Source organism: Tiliqua scincoides, chromosome 2 (genome assembly GCF_035046505.1).
Source record: "Tiliqua scincoides isolate rTilSci1 chromosome 2, rTilSci1.hap2, whole genome shotgun sequence".
NCBI lineage: Eukaryota > Metazoa > Chordata > Lepidosauria > Squamata > Scincidae > Tiliqua > Tiliqua scincoides.
Genome location: NC_089822.1, coordinates 270,064,191 through 270,086,053, shown reverse-complemented (window position 1 = coordinate 270,086,053; position 21,863 = coordinate 270,064,191). Strand labels below are relative to the sequence as shown.

At 49.1% G+C, this 21,863-nt stretch overlaps 1 protein-coding gene and 1 long non-coding RNA gene across 2 annotated transcripts; both read left to right on the top strand.

The window, feature by feature from the left end:
• Positions 1 to 5,639: 5,639 nt before the first annotated feature.
• Positions 5,640 to 9,204, top strand: LOC136639191 (major histocompatibility complex class I-related gene protein-like). Its single transcript, XM_066613196.1, has 3 exons — positions 5,640 to 5,911; positions 8,678 to 8,962; positions 9,083 to 9,204. The coding sequence occupies exons 1-3, from the start codon at positions 5,821 to 5,823 to the stop codon at positions 9,202 to 9,204; spliced, it is 498 nt and encodes a 165-aa protein (XP_066469293.1). The 5' UTR covers positions 5,640 to 5,820.
• Positions 9,205 to 10,337: 1,133 nt separating this feature from the next.
• Positions 10,338 to 21,550, top strand: LOC136640545 (uncharacterized). Its single transcript, XR_010793803.1, has 3 exons — positions 10,338 to 10,376; positions 20,384 to 20,416; positions 20,931 to 21,550. It is a non-coding gene; the product is annotated as an uncharacterized lncRNA (long non-coding RNA).
• The last annotated feature ends 313 nt before the right edge of the window (positions 21,551 to 21,863 follow it).

Sequence of the window (21,863 nt, the reverse complement as noted above, 5' to 3'; positions counted from 1 at the left end):
GAGAGTACCAGAAATAGTTCAGATTGCTGAGGTGGGGGGGGAGTGTGGGAAGGCAGAATGTAGATTGATTCAGGATTGTGGTTGGAGTTTCCAGGGGCTCCAGTGTGGCCTTTGTCCACTCATGAGTCTGCATGCTGGTTCTTGCCTTGGGAACCCTTGGCAGTCTTCTCCCTTTGAGAAATGGGCACCTCCTACTGCCCCCTCCTAGCTCTGCTATGTCTCTGCTATGTCTTGTGAGCACTGGCACTTACATCCTTGTGGGGGGTGGAGGTTGGACAGAAGCCCTGTAAGAAAACCAGAAGCCCTATCCCCAGATTTTGGAATTACCAGTTACTGGTAGCAATTGGTGGGGAAAGGGAGAGAGTCCCAGAGGAAGGCAGGCTGACCAAGGGGAGTAGCGCATAGTGGTTACTGCACACTTAACCCTTCCCGATTGCTGAGGGAGGGGGTGGATTCTCCCTCACTGGAGATATTCAAGCAGAGGCTCAACAAGCACCTGCTGGAGATGCTCTGGGAGGATTTCCTGCCTAAGGCAGGGGGTTGGACTAGATGACTTATTAGGTCCCAACTCTGATTCTATCTGTGATGGAAAATGCCTGAGCTGGGCTGGAAAGCACGAACTAGAGGTTTCACCAAATGGATGCAGTAACTGGGAATGCCCAGCAGGTGGAGCTGGGCTGTTGCTTAAAACTCTCAAGCTGCAATCCACCCACCCGCCCCGACTGCCTTTTTAAATCTGGGGAAGTTGCAGGCTGGCTGGAGGCACTGAGCTGACAATGTGAAAAAAGTTCCTGAACACAATCTAGCTTGATGGTCCCTGACTTGAGCTGCTTCTACTGCCCAAGGGAGCCCCAGTCCCTGCACCTGCAGGGTAGCAGGTGGATACTCTTCCTAATGGATGGGTCACTCAGTGACTGGCAGAGAAAACTACCCACTTCCTGTGGGCTGGATAATATAGAACTTTGTTGGGATGAAGTCATCAAGTGACTTAGTTAGAGCCCTTCTGGCTTCTCCACCTCAGCTCTTCTGGTCCAAGGGCTGAGGTGGAGAAGCCAGATGGGCTCCAACCAAGTCACTTGATGACTTCATCCCAAGAATGTGTTCCCCAGTGGGCAAGGTAGCCATGTGACCAAGCAGAAGAGCTGCCACAGGTAAGATGGCAGTTTCCATACAAAGGACAAGGAGGCTGCAGGAGGACTTTCCAGCACCGCTAAGACTGCAGAGCCTGCACAGGAGCTCCTGGGATGTTAACAAGATTAAAGAGATTGAAAACAGGGCCTTAATTACAGATCTTTATCAGGTCTATGATCTGCATGGCATTTTCTGGGCAATCGGCTGAGACCAATGAAGTGATGGCACTGCTTTCTTTACATCTGAGAAGGGGCTGCTCTGTCACCCCAACTGCCCATTTGCCACGAACACTCTTCAGCAGGAGCCCTGTGTATTCCCCAGTGGACAAGGTAGCCATGTGACCAAGCAGGGGAGCTGCCACAGATAAGAAGGCAGAGTTTCCAGACAAAGGACAAGAAGGCTTCAGGAGGACTTTCCAACACCGCTTAGACTGCAGAGGCTGCACAGGAGGCTTGGCACATTAGGAAATGTCTAGCAGCCCCCTTGTGGGAATCTTGGTATTAAGCTCCACCCCGATCTCCCAGGCATCTGCCACTTGTGGTTCTCCAGGCCTCTTTGTTGGGCCAATTGTGAAGCAAAAAAAAGACCTGGCAGGGCAGGGGCAGAGAGGCCAAGCTGGGCAGGATGGAGGAGCCCCCAGGCCCAGCTCCTCATTCTCCATCCCAGTGCTTGATGTTGCTTAACATCTGGCACTGGAAGGCTTGCTGCTGACTCCTTTCTCACCTTCTTAATACCTGGTTTTTTTAAGTGGAAAAACTTGTTCAAAGTACCATTTGAAGGACTTCCTGTTTGAAGTGCAGCCTCCCACTGCAAGGTCTGCATAGCAACCACTGACAGGTTGTGGTGCCTTTTCCCTGTTGGTTAAGTGTTTCCCCTCTGGTGGGCCAGTCAGGGGTCTCATTGCAGATTCAGGGGCGGGAGTGCTGCCGCCACCCTGGAGCAAGTGAGCTGTAGGCAGCATTAGAGGCACTAAGGACAGTGATGGATGGGAGCTTTGGGTCAAGTAAGGTTTGCTTCAGTGGCCCTCTTTGCTCCTGGGGGCAGCTGCTTTTCTGTTGGGGGAGGACTGTACAGGGTCTCTGGAGCTTTTCACTTTATGCCACAATGAATTTCTGTGATGGGTCCAGGTCCACGTTCACTCTCCAGGCTCTTGCCTCTTAGGTTCACACATGCAAGCAGCACACACAGGTTTAATTCGCACGACCAGGGCCCTGTATATAGAGTGTGTCTGCAGGCAGGCAGCATCACAAGTTCTGCTGAACACATGAAGGAGGTGGAAGGTTGCAGTGTGCCAAGGAGGGCTGACGCACTCAGGGGTGAGGCTGTAACCAGATAAGACAATGAGCATGTCAGAACATAACCCAGGTGAAATTTGCAGGCCTGAATAAGGCAGGGCCAAATGTATGTGAAGTGCTGAGTCACCATGACTCAGGTATAAAGTGAACTAGCTGATGCAATCAAAGAGATGAGGCATGCATCATGAGACAGGGTGTGGCAGGAGGATGAGACACTACCCTGATTCATGCACAGAGCTTTATAAGAAAGACTGTGAGAGCCCTCATTTGTGGGGCATTGGTGGTCCTGTGTGTTGTGAATTTGTTGTCTCGTCTTTACTATGCTGCTGCTGCTATGCTGTTGCCATTGTAAATTTGTAAATACAAACTGAAGTGGTGATGGATTTCCTCATGTCCGTGTACTCTTTACGATGTGAGCTGTGTCCTTGAATCTGCATTCCGCTTCTCAACCAGATAAGGAGCTACTGCCTCCTCGACAGAGCATATAGGCAAAGATGCACCTCCTTGATTGCCTATAAGGCTTTTGGCTCAGTGTGCCTTCTCGTGGCCAAGCCTGATGCAGTAGTCTAGCATGGGCTGCAGTCCTTTCTATATTTCCCTGGGAATAAGCCTCATTGAACACAATGCCTGCCTAGCCACATGTAGGACTGCACTGCTAGTAACCTCTGGCAGTTCTCTCCCCCTCATTCTCCAGGCTCCACTCTAATAATATGAGAAGCCACCCCTTCCAGGAGGGCACAGAACACAGCAGTTCTAGTTTATAGTCACATTACAATAGCAGTTGAGAATGAGCTGATGTGAGGATCCACTAAATTACCCATGAACGTGGACTAGGCAGGAAAGGAGTTGAAATTCAACCAGTTTATTATTTTTACCAGTTTTAAAAAAAACCCCAAAAGGAGCCAGATGGGGGAAGGGGCAGAGAGAGATATAAGAAGCCAGCTGATGGAAAATCTCTGTGCTTGGCTTGATGCCTGTGGAGAGATTGCTTGACTGAATTGGTTGCAATAACGTGATGCCCACCAGAGGGAGCCCTTGAACTACTTAAGATCAGAGAATACAACCCGACCCAGTAAATTGCTGCTCTGGTAAAGTTGTAGGTTAGCTTGGAGTGGAAAGAGCAAGAGAACGACATTGATTCCCTGAATGTGTCTAGCTAGAAAGAAAGGCCCTCTTGCTGACTCAGGGTGTGCTGGCTGCCTACATTCCCTGGGGATCGGGTGGGTTTCCCTTCCACAGAGCAGCAGCTGGTTCCAACAGGAGACCTGGCAAGACGCCACCAGGCAGCCCCATGCTTAACCTTACAGAAAGAGGAGTTCAGGATGGGCATGAGGTCACCTGACTGGATACTCCATCCCACTACTGATATAGATCCTAACCGGGTCTACTCAGAAGTAAGTGCTGTTTTGTTCAATGGGGACAGGAAAGTGTGGTTAGGATTGCAGCCTGAGTCTGATTAGAGAAGGAAAAATTCAATGAGGCAGCATTTTCCCAAGGGGATGTGACTGTCTTAACAGGGATGTTATTGTCTTCATGATGTGTGATGGGTGGTGTTCTGGATAATTTTACTCTGAGTACCTGTGATGCCGGGTGGTTGTGGATGCTTCCAAAAGTGTCCATGCTAGCAGACCTGCATGGTTATGCATGCATAACCTGGGAAATCACACCTTCGTGTAAGAGTGCCTTTAAGAGGAGAGTTTAAAACTGGGAAGTGCCTGGAGCTGCGGGGCAGGGCCCTCCTGGTGCAGTGGAGGTGCATTTTTTTTGGTTAGTCCTGCAATGAAAGGAAAAGGCAGCAAATAAAGATCTTAAAGACGTTTTGGTGGTGGAGCATCTCCATGTGAAGACTGTGAGGATTTGTACCCCTGAGCCTGGTGCTGCGCTCAGCTGTTCTCTGAGGAGGCTTCTTAAGGGACAGTGGGTGGGTGCAGCCTCTTTGTGCATGGAAACCTGGAAGGTGCACGTGCTGGGATTGTGTCTGTCCCTGATGTTGGAGCCACGTGGGCCATGGGGGTTGTTTTAAATGGTGCACTCTGTGGACACGCACGTGAGTGGGGAAGGGGGGGGCTGCAGCATCTCCAGGCAGACCCATTTTTTAAGTGTTCCTTGTGTGAAGAAAGAGGCGTGATTTTCGTCCTGCACGAGACGCCCCACCTGTGCCAAGTCTCCCCTTGAAGGTGACTTGAGACGCTTGGACCACCCGCGGATGGGCACAATTCAAGCGCTTTCCGAGGAGAAGCAAAGCAGGGGGAGGCTGAACGAGGTGCGCGGGGGGGGGGGGGCGTGGAGGACAGCGGAGGCTTCGGCCGCAGCGCCGGCAGGGAGTGTAGAACGGACCCCCACCCGTTTCCCCGCGGTGTGCTGCAGCCTCCTGGGGCAGGGCCTGCGCAGCTGGCAGGGCCGTCCCGGTGGCTGCGCGAGGGGTGCAGGCAGCGCGTGCAGCGAGGGGTCTCCAGCAGGCCTCCCGCCGCAGGCGCTCAGCCCCGGTCCTGCTGCCTCCACTCGCCCCCCCCCCGGCAGCCCCTTTCCCGGTGGCGTAGCTGGAGGGGGGCGGAGCAGCCAGTCTCAGCGCGGCGGCCAAGCGGCGCCGTACTGCCCCCGCCGGGAATGGCTCCGAAGGGAGGGGCCGCTTGCCCGCTCCCTGCCAGACTGGCTGCTCCGACCCCCCTCCAGCTACGCCACTGCCCTCTGGCCTAGGGACGGAGCCCGCAGGCGGGGGGAGACCCTGACTCTGCCCCGTCCGCTCCCCTCTCAGGCTCGGCGTCGCACTCGCTGCGCTACATCTTAACGGGGATGTCGGAGCCGAGCCCGGGGCTGCCCCGCCTGGTCGTGGTGGGCGACGTGGACGGGCAGCGCTTCTTCCACTACGACAGCGCCGGGAGGAAAGCGGCGCCCGCAGCGCCCTGGACGGAGGGGCACGGCAAGCAGGACCCCCGGTCCCGGGTCGCGCAGGACTGGGCGGCGGCCTTCGGAGCGGTCGTGAGAACCGCGATGCCGCACTACAACCACAGCGGGAGCGAAGGTGAGCCGGCGCCGGGAGGGAGAGCGTCTCCGCCGGGGGGGGGGGGTGGACCTGCCGCCCCGGGTCCCGAGCTGCCCGGCGGGGGGGAGGCGCGGGGAGTCCCGGGAGCCGCGCCCCGTTCCGGTCACTGCCTGCCGGGGGCGGGGGGCCGTGCCCGAACTCTCACGCCCCCGCGTGTCCCTTCCAGGGTTCAACTTGTGGAAGGGCACGTAGGGCTGCGAGCTGAGCTGGGACGGGCGCAGACGGGGGTCCCGCCGCTACAGCTACGAGGGCAGGGACTTCATCACCTACGACAAGGGCACCCACACCGGGAAAGCAGCCGCCGTGGTCGCCCGGATCACCCAGGCGAAGTGGGACGCGAACGCGGCATTTATGGAGCACATCGAGGTCCACCTGGAGGAGCAGTGCCTGCTCTGGCTGCAGAAGTGCCTGAGCTGCGGGCAGAACGCCCTGCTGCGGAAAGGTGAGGCAGGCAACTGGCCAGCTGCCCCGAAGCAGCTGCAGGGCGGAGGGAGGCGCACCCCCATCCCAGGTGCAGCAGCCCCCTGAGCAACCTGGCAACAGAGGCAGGGCTGCGAAAGACGCCCCTCCCCTTTTCCCCTAAATGCACCTGTCACAGGAAGTGGTACAGACCTCTCTGCCAGCTCCTCCTCCTGCACTTCTGTGATGGCTCCCTTGGCTGCAGGCTGCGGGTGCGGACTGAGCCTCCACAGCGTCTTCAATCCGCTTTCAAAGCTCTTCTGTTTCCCAACCCCTTCTGGACCCTGCAGTTTCTTCATAGTAGTTAGGACAGCTCTCAGATGCCTTAACAAATTACAGTCCCCCCAGAACAGGCACACTGTGGCTCAGGACCCACTCGGCCAATTTCAGGTGGGTCCCCATTCATTTCAATATTTCTTTCATTTTTAATGCTACTCCTGATGGTATGTGACTGCATTTGGGGAAATGTCACAGATCTTCACAGTTTATATGCTGTTAACAATGTGTATATCCTCTGTATATGCTGTTAATAATGACAGTCAATAGGGCTTACTCCCAGATAAGTTGATAGCATTGCAGCCTTTGGATGTTTGGGGAATTAAAAAAAAAAAATCAACTGCCTGGGAGGCTCAGGAGGGTTTTCTTTATTTTAAATAATTTTTTAAGCTTATTATAAACTTTTAGTTTAATGAATTTGGTTTAATTTTGTCATATAAGGTATGTTAAAAAATTTTCTGCTTGGTGATGCCACTTCTGACCATTATATCTCTCCCAGTGGGTCCAACAGATTGTCATTCTGAGAAGTGGGTCCCTGTACTAAAAAGTTTGAGAAGCACTACGTTGGGGAATAGAAGTGCATTGAAAGAGATTAAAGCTGTAGTGGAAATGATTTTTCATAAATACCAACGTGTGTTAGTACAATTCAAACCTTGGAAAGTGAAACTCACACCTTCAGACCAGAACTACAAGGCTCCAGTAGCAGGTCACCCAGTTCAGTTCACAAAATTCCAGGCCTCATAGTCAGCTCCACCCCTTCTCCTTGTTTACTGTGTGTCTGAACACATGTCCTTGGATCAAGTCTACGTGTCTGAAAGTGAAAATAATGGTATGGAGTACAAATTTAAGTCTACAAATTTAAGTAGTCTACAAATTTAAGTAAGTAGTCTACAAATTTAAGTAGTTTACAAATTTAAGTAGTCTACAAATTTAAGTAAGTAGTTTACAAATTTAAGTCTACAAATTTGGAGTGTACAAATTTGGAGTACAAATTTAAGAGCACAGAAGAGCAAAGAAGAAAGATGGGGAAAAATGGGGAGAAAGTCCAAAAAAGGTCAGGCAAATTTATTTCACTTGGTCTTTGTTTCAGAACCATTGAATAGAAATAAGGGAGATGGTGAAAGCCATTCTTGGATGTCTGCACATTGCTAGAAAAAATAAAAGCAAATAAGAGGCCTTTGCTGAAGCAGAAGAAAAGAAATGCAGTAGCAATACTTAAAATAAAGATGTCAGAGGGTGGTGGGGACGAGAGAAGAGGGGGCCTTCCACAAAGGCTTGTATGGAGGAATACAGTCTTTCAGGCAGCCTCACTGAAGGCCAATATTTAAGTTGTTAGATGACATATTTGTTGTTCTTGTTGTTAGGAAGGGGGCAATGCCCCACGTGCAACAGAAAATCCCTTCCTCTGGGAACTTGCACCTGCTTTGCATAGTTTATGCACACACACCTGTCTGTGGCCCTCCATCTCTCCTTTGACTGGCAGCCGAAGGTCCTTCCCCCTTTTTTGAAATGGGGGTTCAGAGAGTTGAGGAGGAGGAGGGAGTATTTCTGCAGTTATCCTACACATATTTTACCCTGGAGGATTCACTCTCCACTTTATCAAAATTCAAATGCCTTTGCCCTGTGCCAGCTTTTTCCCCTTCTGACAGGAAGTTCATTTAAAACCATTTTTTCCTTCTTTAAAAATGGCATCCAATTGGCAGTACAGAAATCACTGACCCCATCCCCTTACTTTGGGTGCTGATCGGGCTGGTCACTGACCCTGAAGTTTCCTCCCTTCTTGGAAGCTGTAGTGGAGAATTCGGGGTGGCCAATTTGACCCTCAAAGAAATTGTCAAGGCAAGCAGGAGACTCGGGGATTCTTCTTCTTCACTCCAGGATGAAAAGGAAAGAACTGCAGGAGGGAGCAGAGAGGGCAGTGCAGGAAAAATGAATAGTGGCCATTTCAGGAGCCGTCCCTGATGGACAAACCCAGATGCTGGGGGGCGATGCTCACTTCTTGCCCTCCAGTCCAGAGTAGCAGTTCTTGCCCTGCGGTCTGTGGGTGGGCTCCAGAAGGTCTGTGAGCCAGCTGCAAAAGGCATTTTGTGTGTGTCTGCATTTTTCTGGGGAGGGGGCCAGTGCTTTCATTTTAAAGGTGTCTGTGACACAGAAAAGGTTGCACACCCCTTGTTTAGAGGGACCGCTATTCAGCTGTGGTGGAGGTTCAGGGACAGTTACCCTAAAGTCCTAGAGGAGATCACAGGGATGTCCCAGGACTGCTACTTCTTGCTTTGGAGCATTTGTACCAAATGCCGTACAGTCCCTTTCTCTGCAGGTTTTCGTCTGTTGAGGATGCTGCACTTGTGGGGTGACTGCTTTGGGGGCAGGGGGTGAATCAGAAGGTCCCTTCCTTTTGCTAAACTCCAGCATCCATCCTGTGAGTCAGCCAAGGATCCCAGTCTTGACACTGGCATTGCCACTCTTTCCACAGAGCCCCCCATAGTAAAGGTGACACGTAAGGACAGCTACGAGGGCTTGGAGACCCTCCTCTGCCGGGCCCACGGCTTCTACCCCAAGGAGATCGATGTCACCTGGAGGAAGGATGGGAAGGTCAGGCAGGAGCACACGTTCCATGGGGTTGTCAGCCCCAACGCAGATGGAACTTACTACACCTGGCTGAGCATTGAGATTGGTCCCAAGGAGAGGAGCCGCTACCAGTGCCATGTGGAACATGATGGGCTGCAGGACCCTCTGGATGTGGCTGTGAAGGAGTCTGGTGAGAGACTACAGGGGAGGGAGGCCTGGGGAGGGAGTTCTTTGTGGGATGGGGGTAGAGTGGTGGGCAGATTCTGGGAGGTGGGCCTCAGCCACTCTCAGTTTGTAATTTAGTGCTCAGAGCTGCTGCTACACGCCTGTGCTGGAGGCTGGAAGGAGGCTGTGGCTGCTGGAAACAGTGGACAGAGGAACCCTGGAGAGCAGGAGGCAGAAACTTCTGCTTTCATTGCTCTGAACGGGTGACATGAGAGTGCCCCAAAATCAGACCCTTGTATGAGGTCAGTGGAGACCTTTCTCAGTGGTTTTGCAGGCTCCCTTGAGGTCCTGAGATACTGAGCTCAAGTGGGTCTCCACGGGGAGGGTATTGCCCTGGATCAGGGCCACCCCAGAGCGGGGCTCAGCTCAGAGGTTTGCATGTGTCTCAGATTCAGGGTCCCCATCTCCAGTTGAAGCATCTCAGGATCTTGGCCTGAGGCTTTGCAGAGCCCATTTCCGTCTGAGTAAATGTATGTTCTTTCCATTTCAGCCTCAGTGCCTGCTTGGCTAAATGCTGTGGAAGTCATCATGGGGGTCCTGGTGGTCCTGATTGTGGCTGGAGTCATCTTCTATGTCAGTAAGTAAATCCCTGGATGCCTCTGTTGGGCCACACGTGTGCATCATTCAGGAGCAGATTTCAGATCCTGAGCCCCTCAGACTGGGAACTGTCTTCTCATTCTGTGTCCTGGACCATGAATACAATTGGTGAGGAACACAGGGAAGGTATTGCCCTGGATCAGGGCCACCACAGAGCGGGGCTCAGCTCAGAGGTTTGCATGTGTCTCAGATTCAGGGTCCCCATCTCCAGTTGAAGCATCTCAGGATCTTGGCCTGAGGCTTTGCGGAGCCCATTTCCATCTGAGTAAATGTATGTTCTTTCCATTTCACCCTCAGTGCCTGCTTGGCTGAATGCTGTGGAAGTCATCATGGGGGTCCTGGTGGCCTTGAGTGTGACTGGAGTCATCTACGTCAGTAAGTACATCCCTGGATGCCTCTGTTGGGCCACACGTGTGCGTCATTCAGTAGCAGATTTCAGATCCTGAGCCCCTCAGACTGGGAACTATTTTCTCCTTCTGGCATTTGATGGGGCTGCTGTGAGATACAGGAAGCTGGACTAGATGGGCCTATGGCCTGATCCAGTGGGGCTGTTCTTATGTTCTTCTGACTTCCTACCTTTGTTGCCTAGGAAGCTTCTGGGACCAGAAGCCAGACTGGAGGAGCTTCTGCTTGGGGGGGGGGGGGGTGGTTAACATCCAAGAGCCCTGCCAATCTCTAGAGAGGGGATTGGATTATCTCTGCAGGTCCCTTCCAGCCTTGACTTTTTGATCCTGTCTCTGCAGGGACTCAAGGAGAGGAACCAGCCTAAAAAGCAGCATCAAGTGAGTGCCTCTTCCACTTGGAAATCCTAAAAATTGAAGAGCAGAATGTAGATGTAACTGGTGCAAAGTCCTGCTGGCCAGGGGCATTGAGGACCAATGTCATTGAGGGCTATTCTTGTGCAGCTTGTGACTCGTATCTTTTGTTTTACTTGGGCTCCCTTTTAGTTTCTGGGTTCAACTCAGGGTGCTGCTTATCACCGTTTAGAGCGCTGGATGGTTTGGGCCAAGGGTGGGGAGCTGCTGTCTGGGTTCAGGTTCCCCTCACCTCTCAAGTGGCTGCCATTTGCCCCTAGAGGGAAACTCTCACAGGTGCATATCTGGGCTTCCCTCCAGGGGCCGATGGCAGTTGTGAGAAAGAGGCCACTGATCACCCAACCTGACCCTTCGCTTTCCTCTCAGAAGCTTCACTGTTGGTGCCATTTTCTTTTGCTAGCTAAAATACTTGTGAACGTTCTGTGACATCACAGCATCTCATCCAATGAGAGCAGTGGTGGGATTCAAATAAATTAACAACAGGTTCTATGTCCTAATGACAATGTCCAGTCCCCCCAGTATCCCCCATCAGGTGTCCAGTAGCCCCCCCCCCCGTATTCCCATCAATTATCCAGACACCCATGGGTGCACATGGGATGGGGTCAGGGCTGCTTAGGGGAGGGTGTCAGGGCTCCAGGGAGCCAGGGCTGCTTGTGGGAAGGGGAGTCACAAGCACCACCAGAAAGTACCTGTTCAATTGATTGAGAAACAGTGTCCTAGTCACTGGTCTCGCTGCCAGGCAGTCGATGTTAGGAGGTCCCACAAGTACTACCAGAAAGCACCACTCAAATACCATTGGTGGTACCCTTACCACTGGTTGACAAACAATGTACGAGTGTAAATATGATAGTTTCACCCTCATACATTTCACTGCAGATACAATATTAATTAACCCATTTTTGCCCAGCCCACAGGTGTACACATTTGTTCCCTGTTGCAAATATGCAACATTGGGCAGAAATGGCGTAACTACTCAAAACATTCTCCTCCAATTAGCATGAACCCAACTCCTGAGAACTCACTGGGATGAAACCAACTTCATCTGTAAAAGTTATTATGCTATAAAGAGGCATGACGCTACTCGCCTGGTTAATCTGAGGGTCGCTTCACATGGAGTTGTCTATACAGTTAAAATCAGAATACAAATGCCCCTTTAACCATAGAGGAAGGGACACCCCAGGTTTTAAAAAAATGAGGAAAAATACTGTACCTACCACCAGATGCATAAAAATATAATTAACAACCTGAGGCAACTCTGAGTTCAAGGATGCTCAAAGGAGCCAATCCCCTTCTGCATTTCATTAACAAAACTCTCCCCCACAGCTATTACTGGAGAAGGAAGATGCCTGCAATAGTAACCATGACAGAAACAGAAGTGTGTGTGGGTGTGGGTGTGGGTGTGGGTGTGTGTGTGGGTCGGTCACCTAGACTGAGGCACAAGAAGCAGCCTCCCTCCCACTGCTCAGCCCTTCTGCAAATCATTAGGGAGGGAGGGGGTTAAATGGGGCAAATGAAGCCCACCCCAAGAGCTGACAGGAGCAGGGGGTGGGGGAGGAAGCCCAAGAGGAGCCTGTGGGGCACTGCTCCCTGCCTACTGCAGAAGAAGTAGCAACAAGTGGGGACTCTGCTCCTCTCCTCAGCCCCAGCAGTTGCCCTAGTGAGGAGGAGGAGGAGGAGGAGGAGGAGGAGGAGGAAGGCCACTGCTCCTCGCTCAGTTTTGAACTGCCCGCCCTTCCCAACTGCTGTGGCTTCCCCTCCTCCTCCTCCCCTCCTCGGAGAGGAGCTGGCCAGGCAGGCGACATAAAGCACAGTGAGTGGGGGAAGCCACAGTCGCCTGAGGGAGCAGGCAAGGCTCCCCTTCCCCGGAGAGTTTCAGAAGTCAGTCCCATTCTAGTCAATGGGGCTTCCTCCCAGGGAAGTGTGGGCAGGATTGCAGCCTCAGAGCACCAGCCTGTGCGAGTCTCCTCAGAAGTCAGTCCTATTCTAGCCGACGGGGCTTACTCCCAGAGCCGGTGCCATGGGCAGGTTCAGCGAGGCTCTCGCAGGGACTTTTCAAGGCGTGCTTCCCCGGCACCAGGCGCTCGGCTGCGGGCTCATTAGCAAACGGTTCTGCGAACCCACAGCTACATTAGGAAAGGGTTCTACAGAACTGGTGAGAACCGACTGAATCCCACCACTGAGTGAGAGGCAGAGAGAGCATGAAGGTGGTTTGAAGCCTGCTTTCTCTGGAAGTTCCCAGCAGTGGCTTTAAAAATGGCATAGTTGAGAGAATTGCCTGAGACCTGTCAGGATGGGGGCTTTCCTGGCTGGATCTCCTGAACAGAGAGGGAGGCTGCAGGTCATAACAGGGAAATCGGGGTGGCCCCAGGGTGGAGGTAGCACAGCCTGACTTGTCAGAGCCCCAGAACTGGGTCAGGGCTCAGGTGGGTGCACCAATTCTAGTGTCTGTTTCCTGGAAGGGGCAGCACCAGGAGGCCACTTGGGCTGGTTCAAGTGGATTCCAAGTTTACACAAATGATGTGTCAAAGCAGTGAAATAGAGGACATTTTGCAGCCCTTTCAGCAATACCTATAATGCAGGAGGAAGCATTGAAGAGACTTAGGGCGCAATCCTAACCTGTGCTGGAGCAGGCAAGCCAGGAGGCTTGCGCTGCATAAAAAAGGTTTGTTGGCTGCAGCAGCTCAGCCACGGTCAAGGGGAAGCTCTTCCCCTTACCACTGGGTAAGGGCTGCATGCCCCAATGGGTATCCTTGGACCTGCTCCACCTCTGCAAGTAGCGCAAGTCCGAGGAGAATGGAGCGACTGGAAACTGCTCTGTTCACCCTGGAGACAGGGGTTGGGATCCGGCATAACTGCTGGATCTCAGCCCCGCCCCTGGCTCCCAGCGCGCCTGCCTGTGGGCCGGCCCTTCCCCCGCCCAGAAACGCCCCCTCAGGCCCCACCCACGCCCCCCACACCTACCTTTGCCACTTGTGCCAGCGCACTTGCACTGACACAAGCAGTGGCACAGAGGCTTCCCTTCCCAGCGGCTCCCACCTAAGGCGACGCAAACATACTTTATGGCACGTTTGCAATGCCTTCGGGGCTCCTATACCGGCATAAGTGCCGGTTAGGATTGCGCCCTTTTCTACCAGACTGATTCTTCCCAGACATTCTGGCCTGCCCTCTAAGGCAGTGGCGTAGCTAGCGAGGGGCAGGGGGGCAGTCTGCCCTATCTACCAGCCTTGGTGGGGTGACACTACAAATGATCCAAATAGCTAACATCGTGGTGGTTAGGAATAAAACCATCATGCTAAATACCGTTGAATGCAGAATTTACAGCAGAATGCAATGAAAAAAACCAAAGTTAAATATCCCTTTTCTATCAAAAGTTATGGCCAAAAAACCAGAAAACAAAAAATGCATGGGGCCCTATGGAAAGTGAATCTGGGCCATATAGCGTTTACTCGGGAGTAGGCAAACTTTCTTTAAACCTTTGGAAAAGGCAGGCCAAGAAGAATCCAATGACACCAGAATGGTCTTGATCCGATGAATGCAGCCCCCCAAAAACACCTGAGAAGGAAGTCCCTCCTTCCAAGCTGACAATGTATTGACCCCTATGGAAAATTAAAGTAAGCCACATGGCTGCATTTACTTGCGAGCAATTAATGTGCATTTAATTGCAAATGTGCATTGGCTCCTGGTCAAGTTGGGCACAGAGGAATGCAAGGTTAGCAGAATGGTCCTGATCTGATGAAAGTGGAGCTCAACAAATGCTCCAGAAGGGAGCCCCCCCCCTCAAGAATAAACCAGAGGCTTGAGCTGGTAAGGTGGGCACTGGGGAGGGCTGAAAATCTCACTGATAGTTTTGTGGGGGGGGGACTTGTTACTTGGTGGAACAGGTCTGGCTTCCTATTTACAGGTGGGGGGTTTCGCACGGGGGTTTCGTTCCCTGAATGTCCTCGATTGGGAAAATCCACATTGTGCCAAGTCAACCAGAAACAACGTGATTTTACACAAATTGCATAGTTACGCAAATTACGTACAGTTAAGCAAATAGCCCTACAGCCTGACATTTGGGAATGGAAGAAAACTAAGGCAGTGGTTTTCAATCTCCTCCCTCCTCACCACATCCCCGCTCCCGTACTCAGCCCTCCCCTGTTGCCAGCTGTCCCTACTTGTTCCACAGACAGGATGCTGAGAACATAAGAACAGCCCCACTGGATCAGGCCAAGGGCCCACCTAGTCCAGCTTCCTGTATCTCACAGTGGCCCACCAAATGCCCCAGGGAGCACACCAGATAACAAGAGACCTCCTCCCTTGCATCTGACATCGCCCATTTCTAAAATCAGGAGGCTGCACATACACATCATGGCTTGTAACCTGTAATGGATTTTTCCTCCAGAAACTTGTCCAATCCCCTTTTAAAGGCGTCCAGGCCAGATACCGTCACCACATCCTGCGGCAATGAGCTTTTAAGAGTCCAGGGCTGTGCATTCTACTTAGAAGTAAGGCCCATTGTGGTCAATGGGGCTTACCCCCAGGAAAGCATAGAGAGAATTGTAACCTAAATCTAATGCTTGGGATTCCTTACTGGACTGTTTTGCTTGTGTAGGCTGGAGCACAGAGAGCCTGCAGCATCTGAGTCTGAAGGAGGGGGGAATTCAGCAGAGGTTCCCTGGTTTTCCTTCTCATTTTCGGCTTTGAGAAAGGCAAACCAAACAAGCTGGAGGAAAACGCTCCGTGGGTTTTTTAAAGCAATCCCCCTCTGCTACTAGTGTGTGTGTGTGTGTGTGTGTGTGAGACAGACAGACAGACAGACAGACAGACAGACAGACAGACAGACAGACAGACAGACAGACAGAGCATGTGCTCCTTTTTGCTGCACCCGTTTGGCTACAGAGGTTTTTCCCTTGGCTTCCACTCTCCCATTCTTGTGGAGTCTTCTGCACTTGCCTCTTTGATGGCTCAGGGGCTCCAAGGAGTCTTACTGTTTCTGTGCAAGGCGCACAATCTTCCACAGCCTCTTCCATAGCCCCAGGGCTACTTCTGTACCTGTTCGAGGCACAGCTTTTTTACACTGTTTTGAGCTGCCTTGAAACAAAGCAAGACACCAGCACAGGGCACAGGAGGCAAAGGTGTGTGTGACTTTGAATTCACCCCCCCCCCCCATTCACATTGAAATAAATCTGCAGATAAAAAATTCGTGTATAAAAAGGTTGCAGCTGTATTTGTTTTTTCTTGCCAGAAGTTATGTCATGGCTGGAAGTGACATCATCAAGCAAATTAAAATAAAAAATTATAAATAATTTTAATTTGAATTTGCTTGATGATGTCACTTCCAGCCACGACATCACTTCTGGTGGGTCCCAGACAGATTGTTATTCTAAAAAGTGGGTCCCAGTGCTAAAAGTTTGAGAACCACTGGCTTAACTCAAAATGAACCAATGAGACATCCTCGGGGGGGGGGGGGTGACACTCTAGTGACCAATATATACCATTTGATGCAGAATTCCATCCATTGCTTGTGGGAAAATATTCACTGCATTTATCTTCTGGCCATTATTATTATTCATTTCATGTCATTGACTATTATCTCTCAGTCTCACCTACCTCACAAGGTTGTTGGGAGGACAAAATAAGGGAAGGAACCATGCACACCACCCTGAGCTCCTTAGAGGAAAGGTGGCATAAAAATGTGTATAATTAATTAATTAAGTCATATGGGGGTGACAAAAATTTATGGGCCCCGGGTGTCAAATGACCTAGCTACGCCACTGCTCTTAGGTCATCCAAGGGGGGTGTACTGCAAGCACTGCCTCTGACTCGGTCTTGTGGTAGCAGCCCCACAATAATGGAACTCCCTTGTGGGGGACTGAAGAAGTATCCTTTCCTTTTTAAAAAAATATTTATTAATTTTTTTTTAATTAACACACGCAGACATACAAACATATAACATACATTTAGGAGTGCAAAATACCATATACCATTACTAATTAATCATACTATATCTCCTAATCTACTTACTCATCTACTTCTACCTCTTATTCATTTTATCCATTTATTTATATCATATACGATAAGTTCTTCCTAATGCCCTATACTATATTTTCTAAATATTCACTTTCTAACAAGCGTAAACTAACTTCAATTGCTCATTAATATTAAAGCAAAAATAATCTAGTTACCAAGATATGACAAAATCAACAATCTCTTATAATCAATTCTTTACTATACTCCATTCTAATTATATTTTTTAAATAGCAACTACATATAAAACAATTCTTCCATCTACTTCTAACTCTTCTAATCATTTATGCATTTCTTATATCACATATAATAAATTTTTCAACTTCCCTATAATATATTTTCTAAATATTCACTTTCTATCAGTCCTCAACTAGTTCAATTACTCATTAATATTAAGTAAAAATAATCTAATTTCCAAACTGTGATGAAACCAACAATCTCTTATAATATATTCTTTAACATTCTCCAATCTAATTACATTTTTTTCTTTGACATAATAGCCACATATAAAACAATTCTTCCACACATTTACATTTCCAGCTATTTTTTTAATACATTCTAATTCATATTTATCAATTTCGTATGTATTTTTTTTTTAGATAAGTTTGGGCCATTGTTATTAACTGAGTAAATCCTCCAGTTTTCTTTAACCCTCAGGTTAACTCTCAGGTTTCTTTTTCTTTCTCACTTTCCATTTTTTCTCCTGTAATATCTTTAGTAATTTATTTCTATAACAGAATCTAATAGATCCACACTTTCTTGCACAGGATGTGTTCCTTCTTCCAGTTAACTGGGATGTATTTTTTCCTTTTTGTTCCAGCAAATTTTGTGCACTCACATTGCTCTGTTCATTTTGTCTGTCTTGATCTCCATCAGCGCCTCCTCTTCATCCTGTTGATATCTCTCCGTGTCCACTCTTCTGATGGTGATTTCATCCCTCACCAGCATTCTTTCCGCTTTCTCACACTCCCTAGTTTATCTTCTGCTTGTTTCTTCACATCTCCCAATTGCTCCTTGCACACATCTATCTGTTGGGAGAGAGTCTCCAAACTGGCTTGAATCTGTGAAGACTGACTCAGCTGCCATTCCATTGCAAGCAATCTCTCCATGTTTGTCAGCACTGTTTGTATCCAGGCTTCTGAAACTGATGCCATCATTTTTTTTTTCTTATTTCTCTTTTTCTTGCAGCTTCTCTCTAGTCCACTAGATGTCTACAGCATATTATTCTCCTTACTTCCACCACCATCAGTATTGCCTTCCTTCCACCATCAGTATTGCCCTGCCACATTCCTTACTTATCGCTTGCAGATAACAGTCCAGCATAGTTAATGAAGAGAGAGGCAAAACAAAACAAAAACAATCTCACTGTCCCTGATATTCTGGTGCAAAGAAAACGAGACTCTTTCAGAACTAATGAGAATTAGGTCCAAAAATAATTCTGCATTTTAGTCCACACCCACGTTGTAGTTGTAGTTGTAGTTATAATCCACCACCGATTTATTCCACTACAAAGAGAAAGAGCACTTCCAAAGTCTCTCATTAATGCCTCCAATATATCCAGGGCTTTTAGCCAAATCAGTCAATCAGAGCCTGAGACAATATTATAGAACCTTATAGAATTCTTTGAAAAGGTCAACAGGCATGTGGATGCGGGAGAACCCGTGGACATTATATATCTGGACTTTCAGAAGGCGTTTGACATGGTCCCTCACCAAAGGCTACTGAAAAAACTCCACAGTCAGGGAATTAGAGGACAGCTCCTCTCGTGGATTGAGAACTGGTTGGAGGCCAGGAAGCAGAGAGTGGGTGTCAATGGGCAATTTTCACAATGGAGAGAGCTGAAAAGCGGTGTGCCCCAAGGATCTGTCCTGGGACTGGTGCTTTTCAACCTCTTCATAAATGACCTGGAGACAGGGTTGAGCAGTGAAGTGGCTAAGTTTGCAGACGACACCAAACTTCTCCGAGTGGTGAAGACCAGAAGTGATTGTGAGGAGCTCCAGAAGGATCTCTCCAGACTGGCAGAATGGGCAGCAAAATGGCAGATGCACTTCAATGTCAGTAAGTGTAAAGTCATGCACATTGGGGCAAAAAATCAAAACTTTAGATATACGCTGATGGGTTCTGAGTTGTCTGTGACAGATCAGGAGAGAGATCTTGGGGTGGTGGTGGACAGGTCAATGAAAGTGTCAACCCAATGTGCGGCGGCAGTGAAGAAGGCCAATTCTATGCTTGGGATCATTAGGAAGGGTATTGAAAACAAAACGGCTAGTATTATAATGCCGTTGTACAAATCTATGGTAAGGCCACACCTGGAGTATTGTGTCCAGTTCTGGTCGCCGCATCTCAAAAAAGACATAGTGGAAATGGAAAAGGTGCAAAAGAGAGCGACTAAGATGATTACGGAGCTGGGGCACCTTCCTTATGAGGAAAGGCTACAGCGTTTGGGCCTCTTCAGCCTAGAAAAGAGACACCTGAGGGGGGACATGATTGAGACATACAAAATTATGCAGGGGATGGACAGAGTGGATAGGGAGATGCTCTTTACACTCTCACATAATACCAGAACCGGGGGACATCCACTAAAATTGAGTGTTGGGCAGGTTAGGACAGACAAAAGAAAATATTTCTTTACTCAGCGTGTGGTCGGTCTGTGGAACTCCTTGCCACAGGATGTGGTGCTGGCGTCTAGCCTAGACGCCTTTAAAAGGGAATTGGACAAGTTTCTGGAGGAAAAATCCATTATGGGGTACAAGCCATGATGTGTATCCGCAACCTCCTGATTTTAGAAATGGGTTATGTCAGAATGCCAGATGCAAGGGAGGGCACCAGGATGAGGTCTCTTGTTATCTGGTGTGCTCCCTGGGGCATTTGGTGGGCTGCTGTGAGATACAGGAAGCTGGACTAGATGGGCCTATGGCCTGATCCAGTGGGGCTGTTGTTATGTTCTTATGTTCTTATTAACACTTACTTATCTTAAATTTCCAGCTTAAACTTCACGCTTCATGCTTTTTTCTTCCATATGGTATCTCAGCACGGAGCCAGCAGCTTGATTGCAGATCACTGCACCTCCTCCATTGCTGTCTCAAATGGCTCAATTTCTTCTGAGAAGAAAGCCCCTCCCCCGTCGGGCTTTCAATCTCTCGGGTACCTTGCACCGTAGAAGATCTTGTCTCTCCTGACAAAGATCTTCAGATCCTCTTCAGACCCACAGTTTTGGGGGGAAAACAAACTGTCTCTCAGGAACCCCTGGAGACATGTCTGTTCGTTCACTGTTGGCTCGTCCTCCTCTCTTTCAGAAGTATCCTTTCCTTAACAGCTTCTTGCCAAGAGCTAAAGCATTCTTATTTCGTTTTACTTTTAGGTAGCAGTTTCTAGGGCTGGGTCTCCTGTTCCTGTGTATTATTGTATATTATTTGCCATTCTTGATGCTTTCCTCCTGATGTTGTTCATTGTTTTGCTCCTGGTTATATTTGCTAAATTGATTCCTCAGACCCCCAACTGTACTTTTTCAAAATATATATTGTATGCTTTTAATTTGTTTAGGATTTTATGATCATTTTGTAGGTTGCCTTGGGCATTTGCTTTGGCAAGGGAAAGGCAGGAGATACTTTCTTTAAATAAATAAATATTCCAGGCTGTTCCTTGGCTATATTGCAGAATTGATTTGCAGTGACTGATGGGTTAAGCCAAGTGGTCAGAGCTGAAAGGGGTGGTTTAAAGCACTGAACCTGGTAGAAGGAGATGGAAGTCCAAATCCCTGCCCAGTCCTGAATTGTCCTGGATATTTTGGGACCAATCACTGTCAACAGAACCTACCTCGCAGGGCTATTGTAAAGATACAGTGGGGAGAGAAGTGGGATGATGTGCATTGCCCTGAGCTTCCTGGAGGGAGGGGGGAGGATAGAAATGTGGTAATAAATAAATAAAATCCATCTTCACTCACCCTGTCTCTTCTCCCTCTGTAGCAAGTGACCAGGGGTCTAACAGTTCTGCCAGAGGTAAGTGGGGGGAGGCATCCATCTTGAAGAGGGGACTTTCGAAAGAGGCTCTCCTGGGGATAGATAGAAATAAATAATAGAAATTGGAGAGTAGATTGGACAAGTGGAACTTTTGCCACACAGTCAGGTAGTCTGTCTTCGGGTTCACCTGAGCTAGGAGAAGATCTTCTTCCTCTGTATCTCTGAAGGTTGATGTCAGCTCAGAATATAAATGGAGAGCTTATTTGGGTTTTGGGAATGGATTCACCTGTGGGTCAAAATTCTTGGTATCCTTGTAGAATTTCTGCCTTTGAAGGTTGCAGGTTGGCTCACTTGCTTGAGTCCTACCTGAAATCGTCTGCTGTGTAGCTTCACTGCATCAAATGGACCAACCCTGTCTGTGCGGAACGCTGGTGGATTCTGAGGTCTGCTGGCAGCCAGCACCACACAACTCTTGGTGTCAGACCACCAGAGTCCTAGAGCTGGAAGGAACGAGGGTCCCTCCAACCCATTCTTGTCTTTTTCCCCCTTGCAGTTTCACCTCCTCTTGGTATGTGAGAAGACAGCAGACAGAACCCACCAGAGTCATTCTGTGAACTGCTTTTTCTAAGACCTTCTGCCAGCTGTCTGCATGTTTGTTGCCCTGGCTCTGGCCTTCTTCCAGCATCCTGTTTCCAGCTGCTGTATTGATTCAAATTTGTATATCTGTGAAGAAATTGGTTTGAACTTGTGTTTTGTGTTTTGTGAATTTGTGTTTTGATTGGAAAAGTGTTACATATTAGCCCTAAAAAAAAAAGGGATGAGAATATTCTTTCCTGATTTGTATTCAATTTAGTATGTCATCTGCTGTGATTTTTTTTATCTTTAGGATTTACTCTCTGCATATTCAATGCAAAATAGGCTAAAATCTGGCTTCCTTCTGCAAACTTCCTGTTGCCATCTTGCTGCAACCACCAGAGGGTCCATCATGTCTGTGTTGCTTAAGAACCTGAGATGGGTTCCATTGAGGTGTCCCTTCACTTTCTCCAGGATCATTCCCCTCTCCAGCTGCTCCCCAGAACAATGTTACTAGTTGACTACATCCAGGAGACTCAGAGCCATATAAATGGTCATCGCAGCTCAGGGTTTGCCTTTTTTTGAAAAACTGACTTTCCCTGAAAATCCTGGAGTTTTATCAGCGTTTCAATCACTTCAGCCTTTGTCAGGTCAGGCTGGGAAGGGGGGGAAAAAGGGAGTGGTTCAGCTACTTCTCTCCAGACAAGCTGCTACATCCAATAAATTGAGTGTTGGGTGGGTTAGGACAGACAAAAGAAAATATTTCTTTACTCAGCGTGTGGTCGGTCTGTGGAACTCCTTGCCACAGGATGTGGTTCTGGCGTCTGGCCTGGATGCCTTTAAAAGGGGATTGGACAAGTTTCTGGAGGAAAAATCCATTATGGGGTACAAGCCATGATGTGTATGCGCAACC

Excerpts from the sequence above, each read along its gene's own strand:
- LOC136639191 (XM_066613196.1), top strand. The coding sequence starts at position 5,821 with ATGGAGCACATCGAGGTCCACCTGGAGGAGCAGTGCCTGCTCTGGCTG. Across the intron at positions 5,912-8,677 it reads GAACGCCCTGCTGCGGAAAG|AGCCCCCCATAGTAAAGGTG; the intron begins GTGAGGCAGGCA and ends CTCTTTCCACAG. Across the intron at positions 8,963-9,082 it reads TGTGGCTGTGAAGGAGTCTG|AGCTGCTGCTACACGCCTGT; the intron begins GTGAGAGACTAC and ends TTTAGTGCTCAG.